This window comes from Orbilia oligospora (assembly GCF_000225545.1).
Source record: "Orbilia oligospora ATCC 24927 unplaced genomic scaffold scaffold00075, whole genome shotgun sequence".
NCBI classification, from domain to species: domain Eukaryota; kingdom Fungi; phylum Ascomycota; class Orbiliomycetes; order Orbiliales; family Orbiliaceae; genus Orbilia; species Orbilia oligospora.
This window is the reverse complement of record NW_011645632.1, coordinates 790,047-812,017: the sequence shown is the minus strand read 5'-3', so window position 1 is coordinate 812,017 and position 21,971 is coordinate 790,047. Positions and strand designations below refer to the sequence as shown.

General features: G+C 46.3%; 10 protein-coding genes across 10 annotated transcripts; 7 read left to right on the top strand and 3 right to left on the bottom strand.

Annotated features, from left to right (window-relative positions):
* Positions 1–154: 154 nt before the first annotated feature.
* Positions 155–1,045, top strand: AOL_s00075g235 (uncharacterized protein; the record flags this gene model as incomplete). The annotated part of the gene is made up of 3 exons (XM_011122546.1): positions 155–160; positions 238–336; positions 401–1,045. The coding sequence occupies 3 exons, from the start codon at positions 155–157 to the stop codon at positions 1,043–1,045; spliced, it is 750 nt and encodes a 249-aa protein (XP_011120848.1).
* Positions 1,046–1,934: 889 nt separating this feature from the next.
* Positions 1,935–4,549, top strand: AOL_s00075g234 (uncharacterized protein; the record flags this gene model as incomplete). The annotated part of the gene is made up of 10 exons (XM_011122545.1): positions 1,935–2,000; positions 2,074–2,441; positions 2,507–2,539; positions 2,615–2,828; positions 2,897–3,306; positions 3,368–3,852; positions 3,963–4,015; positions 4,093–4,267; positions 4,333–4,393; positions 4,462–4,549. 10 exons carry the CDS (start codon positions 1,935–1,937, stop codon positions 4,547–4,549), a joined length of 1,953 nt encoding a protein of 650 aa, XP_011120847.1.
* A 659-nt stretch (positions 4,550–5,208) lies between these two features.
* AOL_s00075g233 (uncharacterized protein) lies at positions 5,209–5,936 on the bottom strand (the record flags this gene model as incomplete). The annotated part of the gene is made up of 5 exons (XM_011122544.1): positions 5,209–5,247; positions 5,305–5,579; positions 5,648–5,765; positions 5,826–5,859; positions 5,926–5,936. 5 exons carry the CDS (start codon positions 5,934–5,936, stop codon positions 5,209–5,211), a joined length of 477 nt encoding a protein of 158 aa, XP_011120846.1.
* Positions 5,937–6,270: 334 nt separating this feature from the next.
* Positions 6,271–10,038, top strand: AOL_s00075g232 (uncharacterized protein; the record flags this gene model as incomplete). The annotated part of the gene is made up of 6 exons (XM_011122543.1): positions 6,271–6,277; positions 6,333–6,618; positions 6,702–6,828; positions 6,894–8,594; positions 8,658–8,773; positions 8,832–10,038. 6 exons carry the CDS (start codon positions 6,271–6,273, stop codon positions 10,036–10,038), a joined length of 3,444 nt encoding a protein of 1,147 aa, XP_011120845.1.
* A 1,174-nt stretch (positions 10,039–11,212) lies between these two features.
* Positions 11,213–12,995, top strand: AOL_s00075g231 (uncharacterized protein; the record flags this gene model as incomplete). Its single annotated transcript, XM_011122542.1, has 4 exons — positions 11,213–12,303; positions 12,362–12,583; positions 12,643–12,802; positions 12,861–12,995. The coding sequence occupies 4 exons, from the start codon at positions 11,213–11,215 to the stop codon at positions 12,993–12,995; spliced, it is 1,608 nt and encodes a 535-aa protein (XP_011120844.1).
* Positions 12,996–13,513: 518 nt separating this feature from the next.
* Positions 13,514–14,858, bottom strand: AOL_s00075g230 (uncharacterized protein; the record flags this gene model as incomplete). Its single annotated transcript, XM_011122541.1, has 2 exons — positions 13,514–14,510; positions 14,578–14,858. 2 exons carry the CDS (start codon positions 14,856–14,858, stop codon positions 13,514–13,516), a joined length of 1,278 nt encoding a protein of 425 aa, XP_011120843.1.
* A 503-nt stretch (positions 14,859–15,361) lies between these two features.
* On the top strand, positions 15,362–16,986 carry AOL_s00075g229 (uncharacterized protein; the record flags this gene model as incomplete). The annotated part of the gene is made up of 7 exons (XM_011122540.1): positions 15,362–15,600; positions 15,692–15,701; positions 15,778–15,882; positions 15,941–16,247; positions 16,318–16,467; positions 16,545–16,770; positions 16,833–16,986. The coding sequence occupies 7 exons, from the start codon at positions 15,362–15,364 to the stop codon at positions 16,984–16,986; spliced, it is 1,191 nt and encodes a 396-aa protein (XP_011120842.1).
* Positions 16,987–17,964: 978 nt separating this feature from the next.
* AOL_s00075g228 (uncharacterized protein) lies at positions 17,965–18,893 on the top strand (the record flags this gene model as incomplete). The annotated part of the gene is made up of 6 exons (XM_011122539.1): positions 17,965–17,991; positions 18,056–18,122; positions 18,226–18,381; positions 18,454–18,600; positions 18,670–18,782; positions 18,846–18,893. The coding sequence occupies 6 exons, from the start codon at positions 17,965–17,967 to the stop codon at positions 18,891–18,893; spliced, it is 558 nt and encodes a 185-aa protein (XP_011120841.1).
* Positions 18,894–19,316: 423 nt separating this feature from the next.
* On the bottom strand, positions 19,317–19,775 carry AOL_s00075g227 (uncharacterized protein; the record flags this gene model as incomplete). The annotated part of the gene is made up of 1 exon (XM_011122538.1): positions 19,317–19,775. The coding sequence occupies one exon, from the start codon at positions 19,773–19,775 to the stop codon at positions 19,317–19,319; it is 459 nt and encodes a 152-aa protein (XP_011120840.1).
* Positions 19,776–20,295: 520 nt separating this feature from the next.
* AOL_s00075g226 (uncharacterized protein) lies at positions 20,296–21,514 on the top strand (the record flags this gene model as incomplete). The annotated part of the gene is made up of 4 exons (XM_011122537.1): positions 20,296–20,490; positions 20,613–20,644; positions 20,723–21,416; positions 21,473–21,514. The coding sequence occupies 4 exons, from the start codon at positions 20,296–20,298 to the stop codon at positions 21,512–21,514; spliced, it is 963 nt and encodes a 320-aa protein (XP_011120839.1).
* Positions 21,515–21,971: the final 457 nt, after the last annotated feature.

Below are 21,971 nucleotides of genomic sequence, written 5' to 3'. Positions count from 1 at the left end.
CCACCACCTTTTGATAACTCGCGCCAGCGTAAATATTGCCCCTCAGCAAGAACGGACAGGAACTCCCAGTAATCTGTATCCCCAATAAAATCCATAAGATTTCCTATAGAAAGCTACTGCGAGTCTCATCTCTGAAAGAAAAACCACGGGCGTCATGAAGGTAAGTCTACTTTCATATGGTTTCACCGAATCCCTAGGGATTGTTCCTAACTAGTATATATCCATCAATCAATATAGTTTCTACACCTGCCAGGTATCGATGCAATAAACCTTGATCTCAATTTCTCAACAAGCGATTGCTGTGTTTTTGGTGGCTGTGACCTTTATACAACAAAGGTAAGCTATGTTTTCCCACATCGCCATCCCGCCACAAATATCCTGGCTAACCTTCAACCCGCAGGCTACTGGTTCCGACAAACGTTTGCTCCGCTCTATAACCGATACAATAGAAACGAAATTTGAAGCAGATGCAAGGCTTTCAGCGTCGCTTTCACCACCACTAGACTCAACTGAACTTTTCTCCCGATCGTCACCGTTTGGGCCGCTCGATCAAACCAGCTCGCGTAAAATATACTCGTACCTCCTTGCAACCCTGAATGCATCGCACCCATACCACGAATTTAGTTCTATCGTACGGCCTGACCACTTTAGCAAAGAACGATGTCTTCTTACAACTATGAATCGCTTCAATGCCGCCCTTTTTAATCTTGGAAAAACGATCCCGAACCTCTGGGAAACGATAGACATGGAGATGGATCTTAAGGACTGCGCTATCTACGTTTACGAACCAGACAACCTGGAGGACCCTTATGCCACGGAAGGCCTTCTCTGGTGTATGATGTATTTCTTTCATAATAAACACCGAAAACGGGTATGTTATTTATACTTGCGCGCGGTGTCGAAAAGCAGTCATTCCCACTCAAACAGAACAATGGAAACATGGCAGGAGGAGTGCGATGACGAAGACTGGAATTCCGACTCTGAGCGCTTATGGGAAACCCCCGGTTCCGACAGTGACGAATTTGTAGAGCACATGGAGATATAACCCGAGTTTTTATATCTTGCTTCGATTCTTGTTTACTTTTTGCTTTGTTGATCGTCTATTTTTTTGCTACGACTTTGGTTTATGTCTTCATTTGGCGTCTAATTTGTTCTTCTCTGCTCATGGGACGACGGAACAGGCGTTCGGGGTGATTTTGGGGTTTTTGGATGGTGTTGATTGGGGATCTGATTTAGCTCACCCTAGCAAAGTACATACTTACTTATGTAGCCACCTATTACTTAGCCGTTGTTATAAAACGTCTTTTAGCTTCCCTTTCCCTATTTAGCCAACGGAACCACTAACTCTATTCTTTTTTATTTTATTTTATTTTTCCCTGTTCCGATATCTGCTGAGCACGGTCTCTGATCTCACTGGGCGGGAACACTTATATGCGTCTCGTCACCCTAGCATCGATGTCCCCACCTGAAGAGTGCCCAAATCCGAGGCTAGTATTGATGCCAGAAAACTTCCCCGTGGAATTCTAAAATTACGTTTGATGCTTAAAGCAGTACGGCATAGCGAATGCCCTCTCAGTCAAGCCCGTTTCCCGTCATGTCTTAGGTAATCCTATGGTTATAAACAATATGTCACTTTAAGAAGTTAAGCAACGACTTAAAATCTTGGTACATCCATAATTGCTTTAAGTACATAGAATACACGCAGTCCCAGGGGCAGACGCGTGTACCCATCTACTTGGCCTCGGCGGGCCAAGATAAGAGACCCTCTCGGAATCAAAGGGTCACTGCTCTGCCTAGAAGTTAGCAGTTAATATGAATATTACGTACCCGCTAGTCCGGCATTATAGCTTCTACATTGGATCAGCTCCAGCTTAGCCACCTTCAAAGCTAAAGCAAACACCACAACCACATGGAAAAACATTGCTAGTCCCGCAATGGATGCCCATACTTTTCACCTAGCTATAGACCAACAGGTGGAGCTGCTTGAAAAAGCCCGCGAGGTAATTTTTATTTATCTTTTAAACCTTTAAAGACTGAGCCACGACATCCACTAAAACCCAAGATTTTACATAGGCCGAGTTACAGCTATCGAATGAAGACATCGCTCAGGCAAATTCCAAAGCGCTCAGCACCCGGGGTTTAGCGCTGCTGAATCTATGCATTTCACGCTCCTATACGGGGCTTGGGGGGAAGTCTGTTGTGGAATTAAGCCCGGATAGTTCCCTTGTATCCGGAGGCATACCTGCCCATGGGCTCAAGACGGGAGATATAGTAAAGATCCAAGAACAGTTGTCAAGTTCAATCAAAAAGTCTCAAAAGAAAGAAACACAAGATGAAGGTTTGAACGGGGTGGTGATAAGATCTGGCAGCCAGAAGCTCGCCGTTGCCCTGGATATGGATAAATCTTACCTCTCCATAGACACTGCTAAACGGCTACGGGTGTATGCAGATGTATAGATTAAATAACAATAATACGAGAGCAAATTGGGCTAATTTACTGGAATAGTGTTAAAGTTGCCAACGATGCCCCGTTCAAAAGGTAAGTCTCGCGGCTGGCGTAGTGGTGTCGTCGGTTGAAGAACGATGTTCCAACGCTGATTTCGTGTTCGTACAGAATGATGCAGACCTTTCTAGACCTAAAATCGAAACAGCCCGAGGATCTTCCGAGTATCATCAAGATAGCATTTGGCCTCGCTGCTTATTTCCCACCCGTGAAATCCGAGATCCGATTGGACTTCTTCGACGAGCAACTCAATGAGGTACAGAAAGAAGCAGTTTCTTTTGCCCTGGAAGCTACAGATTTAGCCTTGATTCATGGCCCCCCCGGCGTATGTCTTATACATTTATATTCCCAGCACTTCGTCGTTAAAGCCGCTAAGGTTTTCTGAGAAACTAGACAGGTAAAACTCAAACATTGATAGAGATCATCCGTCAACTTGTAGCTAGAGATCTCAAGATTTTAGTTTGTGGGCCTTCAAATATATCGGTTGACAATATCGCAGATAAATTGGGGCCATTTCGAATCCCGATGGTGCGCATTGGCCATCCGGCTCGACTACTTCCAAGTGTTATATCCACTTCTCTCGATGTTGCCATCAAGTACTCTAGTGGGGGGATGCTTGTCAACGACATTAGGAAAGAAATGGATGAGAAATTGAACAATTCCAAGAAGACACGAAATGGTACCGAACGGAGAAAGCTTTGGGAGGATATTCGCGACCTTAGAAAAGAGTGTAAAGTTAGAGAACGAAGGTGTATCGAAGATATTGTAAGAGCTAGCAAGATTGTGCTATCGACTCTTCACGGGTAAGGATAGTGTACTACATCAGGAAAGTTGGCCCGTTTCTGATTCCTGGGTACAATATAGGGCTGGGGGTCGGGATATCATACGACAAAATTTTGATGTTGTTATCATCGACGAAGCCGGGCAAGCCCTTGAAGCGCAATCTCTAATTCCACTCGCTCGGGGACCATCCAAGTGCATTTTGGCTGGCGACCATTTGCAACTTCCGCCGACGATCCCAAGAACGGATAAAACCTCTAGCTTACGAAAGCTTGAGCTCAGTTTATTTGAAAGACTTATCAAGCTCCATGGGCCACTCATCAAAAGAACACTTTCCGTACAGTACCGTATGCATGAAATGATCATGAAGTACCCTTCGATTGGACTGTACGATTCGTTACTACTTGCAGATGTCTCAGTTCGATCGCATCTACTATCAGACCTTCCAAATGTCATCAAAACAGACGAAACTCAAGAGCCACTGGTTTTCTGGGACACGAACCCACATGGAGGTTTTGGAGAAGACGATACTGGAGCGCATGAAAGTAAGAGTAATGCGATGGAAGCTGGTAAGCATCTAAAAGCGCCCCCCAAACGGTGTACGCCATACTGATATTGGCTTTGAATGCATTGGGTTCCTCTTAAGCTCTTTGTCGTTATCATCTACGAAATTTGCTAGAAGCTGGAGTCCAGCCAAAGGATATAGCAATTATCACACCGTACAACGCCCAGGTATAGTCATCGGTTCCTCGCCCCTAAATCTTGAGGTTCAAAAGGTAATCTATGTAAGAATGCTGACCAGGACTCAGGTGGCCCTTCTGTCAGGACTCATCAAATCTGAATTCCCAGATGCATTTTCTGAAATTGAGATTGGAAGTGTAGATGGGTTCCAAGGCCGAGAAAAGGAAGCGATCTTACTGAGCCTAGTTAGAAGTAATGAAAAGAAAGAGGTCGGCTTCCTGGCCGACGAACGGCGTCTCAATGGTAACTGTCTTCTTAAAAATCCCCACTTTTAGGTACTGTGCCCTGACACCATAGTTTTGCTTCAGTTGCTATGACGAGGCCGAGACGCCACCTTTGTGTCATTGGAGACTCGGGAACTGTTGCTCGGTAAGTTCTAAACTGAAGCGGAAATTCTAGGTGGTGTAACGATGCTGATATGATGGTATTTTGGAAAGTGGGAGTGTTTTCTTGAAGGGTTGGATGGACTTCCTAGAGGAAAATGCCGACTTGCGGTACCCTGACACTATAATGCTCCAACAGTGAGTCGGGAAGTTGATATTGGTTTAAGTGGATTAAATAAGCAATATATACGATTGTAGGTTATATTGCATCATGCATAATTAAGTGAAATGGCATGGCATCCCGAAGTAAGGATAAGGTTGGTGTTACTGAGGCTACATCTGTAACATGAATTTAGCAGATAAACCAACTATAGAGCACCTTAGCTCGATGTTTTATCTCTGCTTAATAACGTTGATATTTATCGATACGGGTACTAAATGAAAATGAGTTTTCGTCTACCTGGTGAAGTTTGGAGTAGCTTCCCAGTAATTTACACGGTCTGATAGAGTTTGAAATTGACAACTTAAAAAAGACAAAATTTGAATGGAAGATACTCTTATGTTTGGTTGATAAGTGTATTCCCCTAGGCCCACTCCTACTAGCTAGAAGTACTACCGGTGGTATCGTCGATGAGATTTAACATTCGGGATATAGACGGCCCCGGAGTAACAAATTCGGCCCGAGGCAACCTCATTCGGGATTTTCACGCTAGAGCACCAAAGTAGCTTAACCTTCGTGTCGAATACTAGTGGTTCCTTAACTCTTCGTCTGGTGGCCTTGGAATTGTTGATAGGGACGCTGTAAACCCTCAAATAAAGCCAAAAGGAAAAAAAGGTAAAGAAAGGAAGGCAAAGGCCCCTTTAACCGCCCATAAGTTTAGTTATCGTATCTTCTTCGACCTAGGTGGGAATCGCATCAGTAAAGCGGTGCGTCTGCTGGATGCGGACGATACAAACCTCCATGTCTTCAAGACTATCTTGCTGGCTGATACATCGGAGGACATTTTTCTTGCTCGATTCCTGAAGTTCCCCCGCTAGAAGCAGCTCATCGAGTATAAAATACGCTTTTTGAAAATTGAAGATAATGTCGAGTTCACAGACATTTCCATAATACTTGTCCATCTGTTCGACATACCGGTGGACGATCTCCAATGTAATTAACTCGTTATCATTCTGGTCAGTTCCAGCAATAAAAAACAACGATGCGTATCTCCTGTAGACGACTTTGGTGTCTGTTGAAAAATGATACATGAGTACAGACTTAGTGCGGGCCTAACCAACGGGGGAACAATAGTGAGACCTTTGTATTCCAGAAAGTTACACATCCGCGTTCGGCGGGAGAGTACGAGCTGGGAAACCTCTTTGATGATTTTATTTTTCTCTTTGAGTAGCAAGGTTGTAAACCATTTAGACAGCCGCTGTTATGTATGCATCAGTAAGTAGAGTCTTCTGGTCATTTGGGGACCGGCTGTTCTTACGACTTTACCCTGTCGGGAAAGGAGAATGATGTATCTAGTGTGAATGTTAGCAGGCGTGATTTTCTTGCTTGACTCCCAAAAAAAAAAGGAATGCAAATACCTAATGGCCATATTTATTTGATGATATACCGCCGGCTTGAACCTGGTATATCACGGGAGTGAAGCTTGGGAGCAGCACATAAGAGCACGTTGCATCAGGCATTAATTTGGGAGCTGGTTTTATTTAGCTGGTAGGTTTGGCCAACACCATTTCTTGGCAAACCATCTGCACCAAGGCTTTAGATCCATATCGCCTATGCCGTCCTCAAAACCAATCTCATCCCACCTCTAAAACATTCTCAACAATTTAGCAACAGAACTGAGAGCTCGATATTAACCCTGAATAGTACTTACCTACTCAACCGTGACTTTGAAACCAATACTAACGAATCGGCAACTAAAATACATGGAAGGTTTGCCAAAAATCAATTACCCTCTCTTGAACTTGGATATTGTTGACATATATAGGAATCTACACGCACCTCGGGGACCACTTTGACGCTGCGTCGTCAATCAACGACGATTCATCAGTCGTTGGGACTTCGTCAATAAATGAGAGGAGAATAGGAAACCGTCGCCGCCATGATGATGAAGACGAACCCGATACTGACAAAACGGATGACGAAAATGACGAACTTGAGAGCCTTATGGATGGGACGCTCAGCCTCGCCAGTGTCCCGGTTGCCTCTGCTATCCCTCAGGACATAGATGGGCTTGGAGATGGAGATGGGGAATTGCCCCCACATGCCTGTGCGTAAGTGGTTCCCTGAAACCGGTCCTTAAGAGATCATGCACCTCTGTATGGCTTGCCTCTAATGCGCTCTTGGCCATAACTAGTTACTGCGGTATTCACTCACCAAGTGCCGTTGTTAAATGTCTAAGCTGTAATAAATGGTTTTGCAGTGGGCGCGGGAATACCTCGTCATCTCATATTGTCAATCATCTCGTCCGAGCTCGGCACAAGGTGTGAATTTGAAAGCCCCACAATTTCGCAGCTCTGGTAACTAATACGCGTGCCTGGTACAATAGGAAGTCTGTCTTCATCCCTCATCATCGCTTGGAGAAACTACACTCGAATGCTACAATTGCGGCACACGTAATGTCTTTCTGTTGGGGTTCATACCTGCAAAATCTGACACTGTGGTCGTCCTCCTCTGCCGCCAGCCTTGCGCAGCAATGCCATCTAGCAAGGACATGAATTGGGACACATCACGCTGGGAGCCCTTGATACAGGATCGCTCTTTTCTGCCTTGGCTCGTGAGCGAGCCCTCGGATGCGGAGCAAATGAGAGCCCGCCATTTGCAGCCCCAGGCTATTGCAAAACTTGAGGAACTATGGAAAGAAAATCCTGCTGCTGTTATAGGGGACCTTGAAAAGGGGAATGGAGTAGATGACGAACCCCAGCCAGTCCTCCTACGATATGATGACGCCTACCAGTATCAGAATGTTTTTGGTCCTTTGGTAAAAATTGAAGCGGATTATGACCGAAAACTTAAGGAATCGCAAAGCCAAGACGGCCTTATCGTACGCTGGGATATCGGACTGAACAACAAGCACCTTGCTAGTTTCATGCTTCCCAAGTTAGAACTTGGTGATGTGAAACTTGCTGTCGGTGATGAAATGCGCCTCCGGTACGTGGGAGACCTGAGGCAACACTGGGAGGGTGTGGGTTTTGTCATCAAGATCCCAAATAACATGTCAGATGAGGTCACCATCGAACTTCGAAAGGGTGCAAATGACAAAAGTGTCCCCACCGAGTGCACTCATTCCTTCTCTGCAGATTATGTTTGGAAGGCAACTAGCTTTGATCGCATGCAGCTTGCCATGAAGAACTTTGCCGTGGATGAAATGAGCGTCAGCGGGTATATTTATCACCGGCTTCTAGGCCATGATGTTGCTGCGGCGCCCCTGAAGACGCCACTACCTCGGAGATTTAGTGTCCCTGGCCTCCCTGAGCTTAACATCAGCCAAGTTTGTGCTGTGAAAAGCGTCCTGCAAAAGCCACTCTCCCTGATTCAAGGCCCACCCGGCACAGGGAAAACTGTAACATCAGCAACGATTGTTTACCATCTCGCCAAACTCAGTGGTAGCCAAGTCCTTGTTTGTGCGCCATCTAATGTGGCGGTCGATCAACTTACTGAAAAGATACATCGGACTAGTTTGAAAGTAGTTCGGCTGACAGCGAAATCTAGAGAAGATGTTGAATCTCAAGTCTCTTTTCTTTCACTGCATGAACAAGTTCGCATAAACAACACTAATGTCGAGCTCGTAAAGCTACGCCAACTGAAAGACGAACTCGGGGAACTGTCGCTTCAAGACGAAAAGAAATTCAAACATCTGACACGGGCGGCAGAGAAGGAAATCCTTACAAATGCTGATGTTATTTGCTGTACATGTGTGGGTGCGGGCGATCCACGACTTGCAAAATTCAAATTTCGCACGGTTCTCATTGACGAGTCAACACAGTCTGCGGAGCCTGAATGCATGATCCCATTGGTTTTAGGATGCAAACAATTGGTTCTTGTTGGTGATCACCAACAGCTGGGCCCAGTTATTATGAATAAGAAGGCGGCGAGGGCGGGCTTACATCAAAGTTTGTTTGAGCGCCTTGTCATACTTGGCTGTGCGCCAATCCGCCTCAATGTCCAGTACCGTATGCACCCGTGTCTTAGCGAGTTTCCTAGCAATATGTTTTACGAGGGCAGCCTCCAGAATGGCGTTACCGTCCAGGTGAGCATGAGAGCAATACGATAGCTCCCCCAGCGGTTTAGGTTATATATTGACATACAGTAGGAGCGACTCCGGAGAAACGTTGATTTCCCCTGGCCCGTAGTGGATTCCCCTATGATGTTCTGGAGCAATCTTGGAAATGAGGAAATATCAGCCAGCGGGACATCATATTTGAACAGGTTAGTGATAGCCACATGCTCACTGTTAAACATACTTTTCTCTAACAGGCCGAAACAGGACGGAGGCTGCCGCATGTGAAAAAATTATCTCAAAGTTCTTCAAGGCCGGCGTTTCTCCCTCACAAATTGGGATAATTACACCGTACGAGGGCCAGCGGTCCTATATAGTATCATCGATGCAAACGAATGGCTCTCACAAGAAGGAGCTCTATAAAGATATCGAGGTAGCATCTGTGGATGCATTTCAGGGTCGGGAAAAGGACTATATCGTCCTATCGTGTGTCCGGTCTAACGACCACCAGGGAATTGGTTTTTTGAACGATCCCCGCCGTCTCAACGTTGCTCTCACCAGAGCGAAATATGGTGTTGTCATACTCGGGAACCCTAAGGTGCTGAGTAAGCATCCTCTTTGGCATCATCTTTTACTGCATTATAAAGAGCACAATTGTCTCGTCGAGGGCCCCCTAAGCAACCTTCAAATCAGTTTCATTCAATTTTCGCGGCCCCGACAGTCGTATCGCGGACCACAGCGTTTTCAGATGGCTTACTCAGGACAAACAAGTATGTCGTCGGGCTCTTTGGATCCTAGTAGTGGTGTGTCTAGGCCTGGAATGAATATGCACAGCTCTGGAGCAACACAGCCCGTCGGCATTGGGCGCTCGATTGGAAATCAAGGGCCCCGGCAAAGCGAATTGAATGACTCGGGGAGCGTCGTCGGATACATTCCAGATGATGTTTCGAGCGTTCACTCTGCGGCCGTTACCAGTGCTTTCCCGCCCATGTTTTCCGGGTTTACCTTAGATTCCTGGCCGAGTCTCCCAAATAGGTCGGGGTTTTCCGGAATGCAATCATTCGAAGGGCACGAAAAGAAGAACCCTACTTCACATATTGGACCTGCAACAGAAAGTATGGGCCGTGGGGACGGCCTAACCACGGGAGGCGTCTCTTTGGTTCATAGCTCCGGGCTTGAGTTTGTCACTCGAGAAGCTGGCGAGCTATCACTAGATAAAGCGGCAAGTCTAAACCAGTCTGACCGCCTCAAGCAGTATGTCGAAAGTAACGGGAGAGGAGCCACCCAAGATTACAAAGGAGTAGGTAGTATCCCGAGGGGTGCAAATGTCAGCCGGAATACGGTTTTAGATGAATCGAACAGCATATTCGGTCCGAATACAACCCGCAACCGGGACGCGAACAATATTGATGACGATGCTAGGAGCGTTAGTACAGCATTTGCAAGTCAGGTCGGTATCGTGGGATACGATTAATAAAAGGCTTTGCTGAGAACCTTTGTGATCGTGACTTTGCTATGTTCGGTTCTCGTCTCGACATGCGGATGTCTTCCTGTTTCCCTCCGAGGTGAGTGCTCCATGCCGTAATTTTTCAGACCATTTCCTCTCAGTTACTGAATGTACCAAAAGCAACCAGGACTGGAGGGCACATGTTAGAACCAGCAACTTTCACCACTGGAGAAAGCTTTCAGCTGGCGGATATCCAAGCGAATTATGCCTATTTCTCTTGTGGTGTTGTGGTGTGGGGAGGCCCACATCATGGCTTATGAAGTCTGTTAGTGCTAGCAGGTCCTGTATCTAATCTTTGTGCACCTATGTACTTCAGTACTTCTTACTTCTTGAACTTGTTATACATCTTTCCTTGCTTTCCTATCAAATGCCCTCGAACCTGGAACGCCGGATCGGTGCTATCCGAGCTATGCATATGCTATCGCGTGCGTGGCGCCAAGGGCCTGATAAGTACCTAGCCTACATGCAGGTGCAAACCTAGTTTAACCCCCAACCGTTGACCGCGTCCCAACGAGTAGCTCGAGCTCAAGCCTTGGACCTGCAGGGCCCAGTACGGCACTTGAAGCTCCAGATGTGCACAATACTGGCGGTTGGCTAAAAACATGGCACCTATCGGACAGCTCCAGTTACCTAAGCCGCAGGGATACACACGACTATTTAAGCTCGAGTTTTTTGATTCATTTCTCTCCCTCTCTCCTTATCCGATACAATTCCTAGCTACCACTACAATCCCACTCGCAACGACCGAACATCCCATTCATCTTTTAAAATTTCACCTCTTAGCTTTAAATAACTGAAGTTAATCCTTTAGCGTTAACTTCATATCCCTGTCATCTTCTCTGAAGTCAAAAAACAATCAATCGAAAAAAAAAGAATTATTGTACGACCTCTCGCTGTTGCAGTGAGAGATCAATCGAACCGCCACCACGTTTTCGAATCTTTTGCCTTCGTATGTAACAGTGCCTAGTTATCCACAGAGATGTCGTTCCTTACTAAACAAACCACTCCTCCTAGGGTTCACCACCCCTTCAACTCTAACCGCACCGCTGCTTCTGGCGGGCCGTTAGATTGCCTTTGCCCGCTCTGAATCCGCTACTCAGAAACATATCATTTAAGACAACTTACATTATTCACAAGTGCAATGGCCCCTCACGCTGATACCGGCGCTAATGGGAATGCACTCAACGGGCACGGCCAGGCGGGCCAACCGCAGGGTGATCTATTTACCGTCAATTCACCCCATGTGGTCTACACGGATGAATCAATCACATCATCTTATGTGTATCGCACCACTAAAGTGACTAAGACCCCCAGTGGAAACCTTGAGGCTACACCTTTCGAAACTAAGTATGATTTCAAGGTTGAACGGTGTATACCGAAGGTTGGATTAATGCTTGTTGGGTGGGGTGGTAACAACGGATCGACCGTGACTGCCGGGATCATTGCGAACCGTAAAAATCTCTCTTGGCCTACTCGTGAGGGCACCCAGAAGGCAAACTACTACGGGTCTGTGCTCATGAGCTCAACGGTCAAGCTCGGTAACGATGGGATCACTGGTGATGATGTCAATGTTCCCTTCCATAAGCTCCTCCCCATGATCCACCCTAATGACCTAGTTCTCGGCGGCTGGGATATTAGCAGCATGAACCTGGCTGACGCCATGGACCGGGCTCAAGTTCTCGAGCCTACCTTGAAACTGTTGGTGCGCAAGGAAATGGAGCAGATGAAACCTTTGCCATCGATCTATTATCCAGATTTCATCGCATCCAACCAAGGAGACCGCGCAGACAACGTTCTCCCAGGCGGTTCTGCACGTCAGGAGCACCTAGACAAAATCAGGACGGATATACGTGACTTTAAACTAAAAAACGCTCTAGATAAAGTCATTGTCCTGTGGACCGCAAACACCGAGCGTTACGCTGATATCATTCCCGGGGTCAATGATACGGCCAACAATATTCTTACAGCCATAAAGGCGGGTCACGATGAAATATCTCCTTCGAGCATCTTTGCTGCTGCATGTATCCTCGAAGGGGTTCCATTCATTAACGGCTCTCCTCAAAACACCTTTGTACCTGGAATTATCAGTCTTGCAGAGATTCACAAGAGCTATATTGGAGGGGATGACTTCAAATCCGGTCAGACTAAGATGAAGTCAGCGTTGGTGGACTTTCTGATTTCTGCAGGAATCAAACTCACGTCCATCGCAAGCTACAACCACCTTGGAAACAAGTATGTACCTCCATATTCCTACTATGCTTTCTATTCCGCTAACTAAGCTTTAAAAAAGTGATGGAAAGAACTTAGCAGAGCAAAAACAATTCAGATCGAAGGAGATCTCAAAATCCAATGTAGTCGATGACATGGTTGCCGCCAATCACATTCTCTATGCTGAAGGGGAGCATCCCGATCATACTGTCGTGATCAAATACATGCCTGCTGTGGGTGACCATAAGCGGGCGCTTGACGAGTACTACGGGGAGCTTTTTATGGGTGGACGCCAGACAATCTCGTGAGTAGACTTCGCCCATCAGTCCCATACATCTTAGGCGGGTTCTAACTATCGGCTAGAATTTTTAACGTCTGCGAGGATTCACTTCTTGCCTCGCCACTCATCATAGATCTTGCTTTGGTTACTGAGATGATGACTCGCATTTCCTGGAAGAATAGCTCCGATGACGAGTACAGAAACTTTCACCCAGTTCTTAGTATTCTAAGTTTCATGCTTAAGGTTCGGGAACCCTTTCCCTAGGTATAATTGCGACGAATATACTAACAATGTATTGCAGGCGCCATTGACGCCCCCAGGAACACCAGTGGTCAATGCTCTAGCTAAACAACGGAATGCATTGTGCAATATTTTCCGAGCTTGTGTGGGTTTGCAACCTGAGTCCGATATGACTTTGGAACACAAGCTGCTTTAAAGAGTTGAGTCTTGAATGACTGCTTTAATTTTCCCTTTCCCCCTTTCCCGTAGTTTATGGTTTTTTGTCTCCACCCGTGGTAGCCCCGAGGATGCCTAGCTTTTCTGGAGGGATTCAAGGTCGCCGCCTAGTCTTGTATTTAAATGCTTCAGAACTCTGACTCGCCGCCGTGACATGTAGGACAGACCCTCCTTTTTTTTATCCTCTGTGGAGGTTTTTTTTGGTCTGGGTTCATTTGTAAATCTACTACGCCTACCTATTTAGCTCAGCTTGCCGAAGCGTTTTAATACAGGACTACCTATTTAGTACCGGTACCCTGAATTATAATTATTGCCCACGACACTACCAGATACTTTGAACATATTTTATGAATTTACAGTTTTTCCAAGGAGTAATTAAACGGATCGAGAACTTCGGTAACCATATAAAGGTGATCACCAATATAAGGGCGCTGATCGTTTTGAATGCGAATGATACTTGATGTTCTGGGCTTAGGTATATAGGTACCTATATTCTAACTAGTCAACATGTCTAGCATAGCCCCAGACTTCGTCTACCGTCCTCCCCTTGGTTTCTGGTATGTATCTCGATACAAAGAGGAAAGAAACTAGTGAGATAGCACTGAAAATAAAAAAAACCTCTCCGTTACCTACTACTGCTCGTAGCAAAGGAAATCCAGACGCAACAGCAAATGTAGTCAACCAATTAGTGGTTAGGCCGATACTCTGAGCCGCTCCTACGGCTTCATGGCCTACTAATTCTGAGGCAATCATAAAGGGAAGTGGGCCGAGCCCAATCGCGAAACTGGAGACGAACAAAAGGGTCGAGATTCCTGAAAGAATCTGGATTTTGAATATGATCCCAGTGCCTAGTAATGCCGAAAATATACCCATACCCACGATAGATAGAAGTAAAGGTGGCTTTCTACCAACCTTGTCGATGATTCTTGCGGCTATCGCTGTAACGAAGAGGTTTAGGAGAGAAACAATCACATTGATGAGAGTCGCTCCAGTCGGGATTATATCCCCAAGGATTGAAACGCCGTACATGATGATAGCGTTGATTCCCATAAACTGCTGTGCAATCATGATACCAACGACTGCAATGAGCTGTCGTCGATAGTCGGCCATAGTCATGAACTGGTAAAGTGTTATTTTAGGAGTTGTAGGGGCCGTGGCTTCCATTGGCTGGCCTAGGAGCCTTTGGTTCGGAGTGGCATCGTCAAGATTGTCGTCCCCATCCGGACTTCTAATGTCGCCAAATGACACAAGTTCATCATCAACATCGCTTCGTCCGCGCAACTTTACAAGTGACCGGTATGCCAACTCTCTATTCCCAACCGAGGCAAGCCATTTGGGGGACTCGACACAGAATGGCAAGAGTAAGCATTGTAATAGACCAATGAACCCACCGACGGCGAGGATGATACGCCAATAAGGCACCGTAGAGAGGAACAGGCCAAGGAATTGGGCGACGAGAATACCAAGGTTGATTATGACCTGTGTAGAAGCTCCGCTGTATGGTAGTCTAAAGTCAGCTCAAATTATCTAGGTTAAAGACAGAGCGAAGGTTTCAAACGCACAAAGTACCGGCATATTCGACAGGGGCAACACTGTGAATGTATAGGGGTGCAATGACTACGGAACTGCCAGCGCTGAGGCCCGAGATAACACGCCCAAGACTTAAGGTGGTAACATTAGTAGCAAGAGCCATAAGAATGGGGCCGATGATGAATCCAATGGAGTTGAACATGGCAGTCCGTTTCCGTCCATATGTGTCGGCGATGGAGCCGGCGGAGACCGCCCCGATAAGACCACCGACCGAAAACACAGAGGTAACAAGCCCGTAAGTTTGCTCGGACATTGGTATACAGGGCCTCATATCTAGTTCTAAAGAAGTCCCATGCCCATTGCAGCTAATGATATCTTGAGGGGCATTTAGCTCAGCCTAAGGCATAGGAAATTGATTAGGCCTGTGTTAGTAGGCGAACTCGTGAGACATCATCTGAGAAACTCTTGGAAGACGAAGGTACTTGCTATATGGTAGCCAAACAGAAAGGAGCCAAGGCTCACAACAAGCACGTTGTATAGTAGGCAAGGGGTGACGTCCCTCATTTTTTTTTTCCCCCTTTCGCCTAGGCCCAGTGATAGTTCCAAGAGAAATGGTTTTGTGGGCGAATTTCAATGGTGATGGTTGACGTACGATGATATGATATATCGAGGTGTGGTTGTTAGTACTAGTACTAGAACCTGGTAATCCCGTTTTGGAATGGACCTCCTGTCCAAACCACACTATACCAAACCAGATCAGACCAGGGACTAGCACCACCCCGTAAGGCGCAATGTAACTCGGCACAAAGGTCGTCAATGGAAGACCAGATCGCGAAAGCAGCCCATATATCGGTACCCAGCGCCCCCATCTCTGCAATGCCTCTGCCTCCCTATACTTCTAAAGTCAAAGTTCTTGATAAATACCACATAATCGGGTTTATTTCCTCTGGAACTTATGGCAGAGTATACAAGGCGCGTTCTCGACACCCCGGTACTACCGGTGAGTTTGCGATCAAAAAGTATGGATCCTTCAGCCGGCTTGATAGTAATGTTTGGTATGAATCGTGTCGTGTCTGACGGGATCGCGCCAATAGATTCAAACCGGACAAAGAAGGAGAAGTTATAAACTATACTGGTATATCGCAGTCAGCATGCCGTGAGATGGCGGCAAGTCTATTTCTGTCCCCGCAAGGGAGTGCATGGTTTTTAGCTAATCGGTGCTTCCTCCACAGCTTAACAGCGAACTCGCTCATGAAAATGTCATCCATCTTCACGAAATAATCCTGGAAGACAAATGTATATATATGGTCTTCGAATACGCAGAACACGATCTCCTGGTAAATAGCAGTATTGGTATCTAGTCTTTTAGGAATTTGGTTATTGATGGCAAAACAGCAAATAGTTCACCATCATTCCCACCCCGAACGTCGGCTCATTCCGGAATCCACAATCAGATCTATCTTATGGCAGCTGTTGAATGGAGTTTCGTACCTACACCAAAATTGGGTGATGCATCGAGATTTGAAGCCTGCCAATATCATGGTAACCGCTTCAGGTGAAGTCAAGATAGGCGATCTAGGGCTAGCTAGAGTTTTCTGGAAACCACTAGCCGCCCTTTTTAACGGAGACAAGGTGGTTGTAACGATATGGTATAGGGCGCCAGAGTTGCTCCTTGGATCACGGCACTACACTGCTGCTATTGGTATGGAATCATCACGTATTCAAACTGGTATCATCGAGTTGAAACTGACGCGCTAGATACTTAACGGCAGACCTATGGGCCGTCGGCTGTATTTTTGCCGAGTTGTTAGCCTTACGACCAATATTTAAAGGAGAAGAAGCGAAGATGGACTCAAAAAAAACAGTGCCTTTCCAGAGAAATCAAATGCAGAAGATAATCGAGATATTAGGCACACCCACAAGTACGTATCGTTCAATTGGAAGAAATCGGATAGCACGGAAAGGTTCTGTTCAACGCTTAACCTGGCTCGCTCTTTAGAAGAAAGATGGCCCTCGATCACCCAGCTACCTGAATACCCCCAAATGGCGCCTTTTAAACCGTATATCTGCAGTCTCGAAACCTGGTACCAACAAGTCGGCGCCACAAATAAATTAGGATACGAATTATTGAGCGGCCTTCTGGAATTCGACCCGGTCAAAAGATTAACTGCCCAACAAGCACTGGAACATCGTTACTTTACTGAAGGGCCGAAGATTAGTCTGAAGTGAGATGAATTACTTGAAATAATTTTGAGGTATAATTGAGGCTGACCTGGTTTCATTCTAGTGCCTTCGAGGGCTCATTTATCGAGTATCCTCATCGCAGGGTCAGCTCTGACGACAACGATATTCGGACAAGCTCGCTACCTGGGACGAAGCGCAGCGGATTACCAGACGACAGCCTTCAACCTCGGACTAAGAGGGTCAAGGCTGGCGAATGAGGTATAAATTGGAAGTATTCACCTGATGTCAATCTGTATCTTCTCACGTGAAACGGCGTCTGGAGCTGGTTCGTAGTTAAGTACTTAATTACATATATATGCTGCCTAAGCGGCACCATGGTAGTAGATACAAGCTAGTCAATTGCAACCCAAGTGGGCACTACTACCTAAGTACCTATAAGTAAGTAGGTAGTTGCTTGATGTTTTAAAATTTTGTTTGGTTTTGAATTTAATTCATGTTTGGGTCAATCAAGAAGCATTCAAGTCGACATTAGAGCGCGCAGAAGCCACTAAAATAACGTCCGTTAAAAATAGCGTGTATGTGTTTTTCCAATGCAAGCTTCTGCAAGGCGAGGAGACTTTCCGCTAGAAATCTGAGAGTTTATAGTCATGCTGTGATGCACAAACACGGTGCGATCTCCGACGCGCGCCATACATAGTATGGGCTGACTAGGCCAATCTGACCGACCAGCCTCGCTGCAGCGGAGGATCCTTGTAATAATTAAGTACTTCCACTTACCTACCCGCACTAAGTACAGTACTTAGCAACAGCAGCTCCTTTCCATCTTCACGTACCAAAAACCCCATCAGAAATAATAAGTACAATCGGCGGCGGGCTGGTTGTCCGGCTTGATTTTATAGAGTAAATAGAGTATATCTTTGTCCAGTTCCCTTCGAAGTTTGGGGTTTTATGGTCGGGGAATTCGAAGGTCAAAATCGCACTTTTAAGCCACATACCAAGTAAGTAAGTACTCCCTTAGTATCCCAACCACGCACGACTCTATCTTTCCAAACACATCTCGACCTTCTTCCCCTTTCTCGCACCGCTCTAACCCACAGACTTTCCTCAACCTAGAATCTCCCCCCCCCCCCCCCCCCCTCGGCAAGCTTCTCGGGTATCGCCTTCTATCACAAAACCGATCGTATACATTGCGAAATAGCTAGGCACAAGGGCATCTGTCCAAATCAGCAATCAAAATGGGTGGTCAAATTTCTAAGATGATGGTATGCTCCCAGCCACGATCCAGCTCGACGCCCCGTCAGCAAACTAACAACTAATGCCCGACAGGCCAAACTTTTTGGCTCCAAAGAGATGAGGTTGCTTATGTTAGGTCTTGATGCTGCTGGAAAAACAAGTAAAACCCTACCTGATGATCTCTGTGATTTTGGCGTGTTGGCGCCTTTCTCTGGTCGCGTAGTTGTCGTTTTTGGCATCGCTAACAAGTTGATACCCTGTAGCAATACTGTACAAGCTCAAGCTCAACCAAGGTGTCACTACCATCCCAACCGTCGGATTTAACGTCGAGACGGTCACATACAAAAATGTCAAATTCAATGTTTGGGACGTTGGTGGCCAGGACAAGATCAGACCGCTCTGGAGGCATTATTTCTCAGGTTGGTATACGAACCCCTGTATGTTTTTTTTATCGCCGTAGCCAGTCGCTTACTTTGTTTCCTTCGACATAGGTACCCAGGGTTTGATTTTTGTCATAGATTCGAACGACAGGGAGAGAATCGACGAGGCACGACAGGAGCTCCATCGTATTATTCAAGACCGGGAAATGAAAGAAAGTTTGTTACTTGTTTTTGCGAATAAGCAAGATTTGCCGGGAGGTATGCCCGCATATATATCTCCCCGAAATGCTTTGCTAACAAATGCTGACCTGATTTGACTACCCTTAGCGATGTCTCCACAAGAAGTGACAGAGAAACTTCAGCTGAGCAAACTAAAGGATCGGATATGGTATGTTGTACCGTCGTGCGCCACGACCGGTGAAGGTTTGATAGAAGGCCTGGTATGCTTGATCATATAATCATAATCGAAATTCTCAGTATCGTCGCTGACACCATATATATAGGGATGGCTATCAAACAACGTAAAGGCTCCAACCACTCGTGCAGCATAAACGTGTGTGTAATGCGACGGGTCCTGCGGGCCCTTACTTCTACCTGCTCCTCTCCCACCATACCCGTGGGCACTATTGACTTCTACCACGCCGTACATTTGATATAGTTCTATTTTAATCGAGCAGGTTGAAGTTACGTTTGTAGACTAATATAATCAGACTTAGCGATCCGGCTTTCTTGTTGACAGGTACAGCATGTTCGCGGGACCATATTTTCTTACATTTGTTTCTATACGCCGCCATTACCCTGAACCCGTTTCCGTAACTACCCGAATTGATACTATCATAAGGTTCAATGGGGTGGAAGAATCCCTGGAAGTGAATCACTATTTTGTAGAGACTATATGATATCCCCGTTGGAAGGCAACTCGCAACTCTGAACACCTGTGTTGTTTTTTCGCATTGTTCTTTTTTTCGAGAAACCTATCGGGCCGCAGCACATTCACGCAGCCAGTTTGCCAAATACCCTCTGTGCTTTGCTTTTCTGGTATCCACGATTCTGTTGTTGAGAGCCAATCCCTTGTGAAAGGCCAGCATCGTCGGTATCGACTTGATCGAATATAGAGAAGCAAGACTTGAAGTCGTCGGGAGGTCAATTTCAACTTCTGCGAACCCGAGCAATGATCCATTCTTAGCCTGTTCATCAACTAAGTCCTGAATGAGGGGTCGTATAGCGTGGCAAGAGGGACACCATGATGCAGACCAAAGGGTGATGAGCGGAAGTCTACGGGATGTAGAGAGCACGAGCAGGGTGTAAAGCTCATCTTCGGACCGAACGGGGTCGAAGATGCGTAGTCTAGGTTTCGAAATATGGAGTAGGCGACAATGTCGGCGTAAGCCAGCGGACCGGAGAGACTGTCGTTGCAGGATCGGAAGGAGCATTGTTCTTTTTCCCGTCAGAAATGGTGAAGTCTTCAGCCTCGCAATAGCTGGGGGAGTTACTTGCTCCGCAAACTAGTCTAGTGGCGGAAATATCATACGCTAGTCGAAAGCCGAGCAGGCTGGCTTAGTCATTTTTAGAATAAGCTTCCCACCATTGGCGTCGGCTAACTAGTTCCATGCCTACTCAGTATGTCTACTAACTTGAATTCTTCGATATCCCATTAGTTGATTAGTAAGGTCCCATCGCTTGCACGCAGGAGACGAGTGCTACCTGGTATGGTGATGGTGTATAAGTACTGACAGTTCAGTCTGGTTCAGAATCCGGCCCTGTCGATCACCCCAAACCGTTCTTCACTTCACTTCACTTCATTCCACTTCGGATCATTTCGCTTCATCTCACTTCATCTCACGTCGTTTCACTTCACGGAAATTCAAAAAGTTGTTGTAGCCCCTCGGCTCACTTTGTATTACAGCATATTGCAACCATTGTCCAATGGCGCCCCAAACCAACGACAGCACAATGGCTTCTCTCCCTCCTGTTCCCGAGGCAAAAGGCAACCAGGTTGATGTCCCGCCATGTTTGCTTTCCCCAGCTTTCACGCCGCCTTCAACCCCGGGAACAAGAACTCCAGGGCGGTCTACAGAACCCGCAACTAGTTCTGCGTCGGAACAAAATGCAGTCGTTCAGCCGACGTTATTAGAAGAATTACCAAAGGTAGGCATGGTTGCTTCCCCTTCTTCACCGAGACGTCCACTGAACAAATCCCGGCCCACCCGTTAGAAGTATTCGCATGCTAACAATAGCTACTGTTTGCTGCTGGTGCATTGATTTTGTAGGTGAAATGCCAAGTCAGAGCAAGAATACCGAGGTAAGAGACACCGCCCCCATCCCTAAACTCCCCCGTCCAGTTGTTAACAGGCTTCCCGTTGGTCTCTTTCAACTGTAGGAATGGTGGAGGCGAAATCTTCCTCCACTTGTATACCAACAATATCGATAACAAAGAGCATCTCGCAATCGTGTTTGGAGACGTCATCCGTTCCAGATCATTAGATGCCCCACAGGAGAATGAAACAGAAATGGTGCGGATGACTCGGGGTGCTTATACGGGTCGTTTATATCCTGGTAGAACGTCATCCGCAGCTCTATCCCCAAACCAGGTTGTTCAACCACCGGAAAATCCCATTCCTTTGGTTCGGATCCACTCCGAATGCTACACTGGGGAGACTGCATGGTCGGCCCGGTGCGACTGCGGCGAGCAGCTTGATGAAGCCGCTCGTCTCATGACGCTCGAAGGTAATGGTGTTGTGGTGTACTTGCGTCAAGAAGGTCGGGGCATTGGGTTGGCCGAAAAATTAAAGGCTTATAACCTCCAAGATCTCGGAAATGATACGGTTACGGCGAATCTGCTCCTTCGCCACCCAGCTGATGCTCGATCATATGGGCTAGCTACTGCTATACTCCAAGACCTCGGTCTGTCGATGATTAGGCTGTTGACCAATAACCCGATAAAGGTTGCAGCGGTCGAAGGTCCAAACAAGGAGATCAAGGTCGCGGAAAGAGTTCCAATGGTCCCCTTGGCTTGGAAGGGCTTAAAAGGAGGTGTCTCTGGGGAAGAAGTCGATAATTATCTAAAAACAAAGGTAGGCCATTCTTTCCATTTGTGCGAAGGCCAAAAATAACTAAAAACGTGTCATAGATTCACCGTATGGGCCACCTCCTTCCAGATTTAGGTCTCTGAAGTTGAAATATATTTCCGTCCTTTACAAGTATCTTGCCCTGGCCCTGTATTATTTTCGTCCGGTTATACTCTTGTTCGTTTTGAGAATGTTTTCGTCATTTCTAGAGCCTAACTTGGTGTCCTGGGGAGTCATTGTTTCTTATTGTCATTTTTTCAAATATCACCCTAGCCTATCACCTCAGTCATAGGGCGCCGTGGTAATTTTGGCCTCTCAAATATCATCATACAGTCCCTACTCCGTATTTTGTTGCTGAAAGCACATGTTTAGATTTTCTCGGCTGATAGCCTTATCCCTTACCGTTCCAACATGCCCTATTGTGAATGCACACCTGTCTACAGTTGGAAGAAAAATATGATAATTCTAGATCTATGGCTAAAGGCAGTGCATGAATGGACCTAGCTCCTTTGATACAATGTAAATTCTTTGCATTGTGGGTAACGAAGAGCTTAGGCCGTA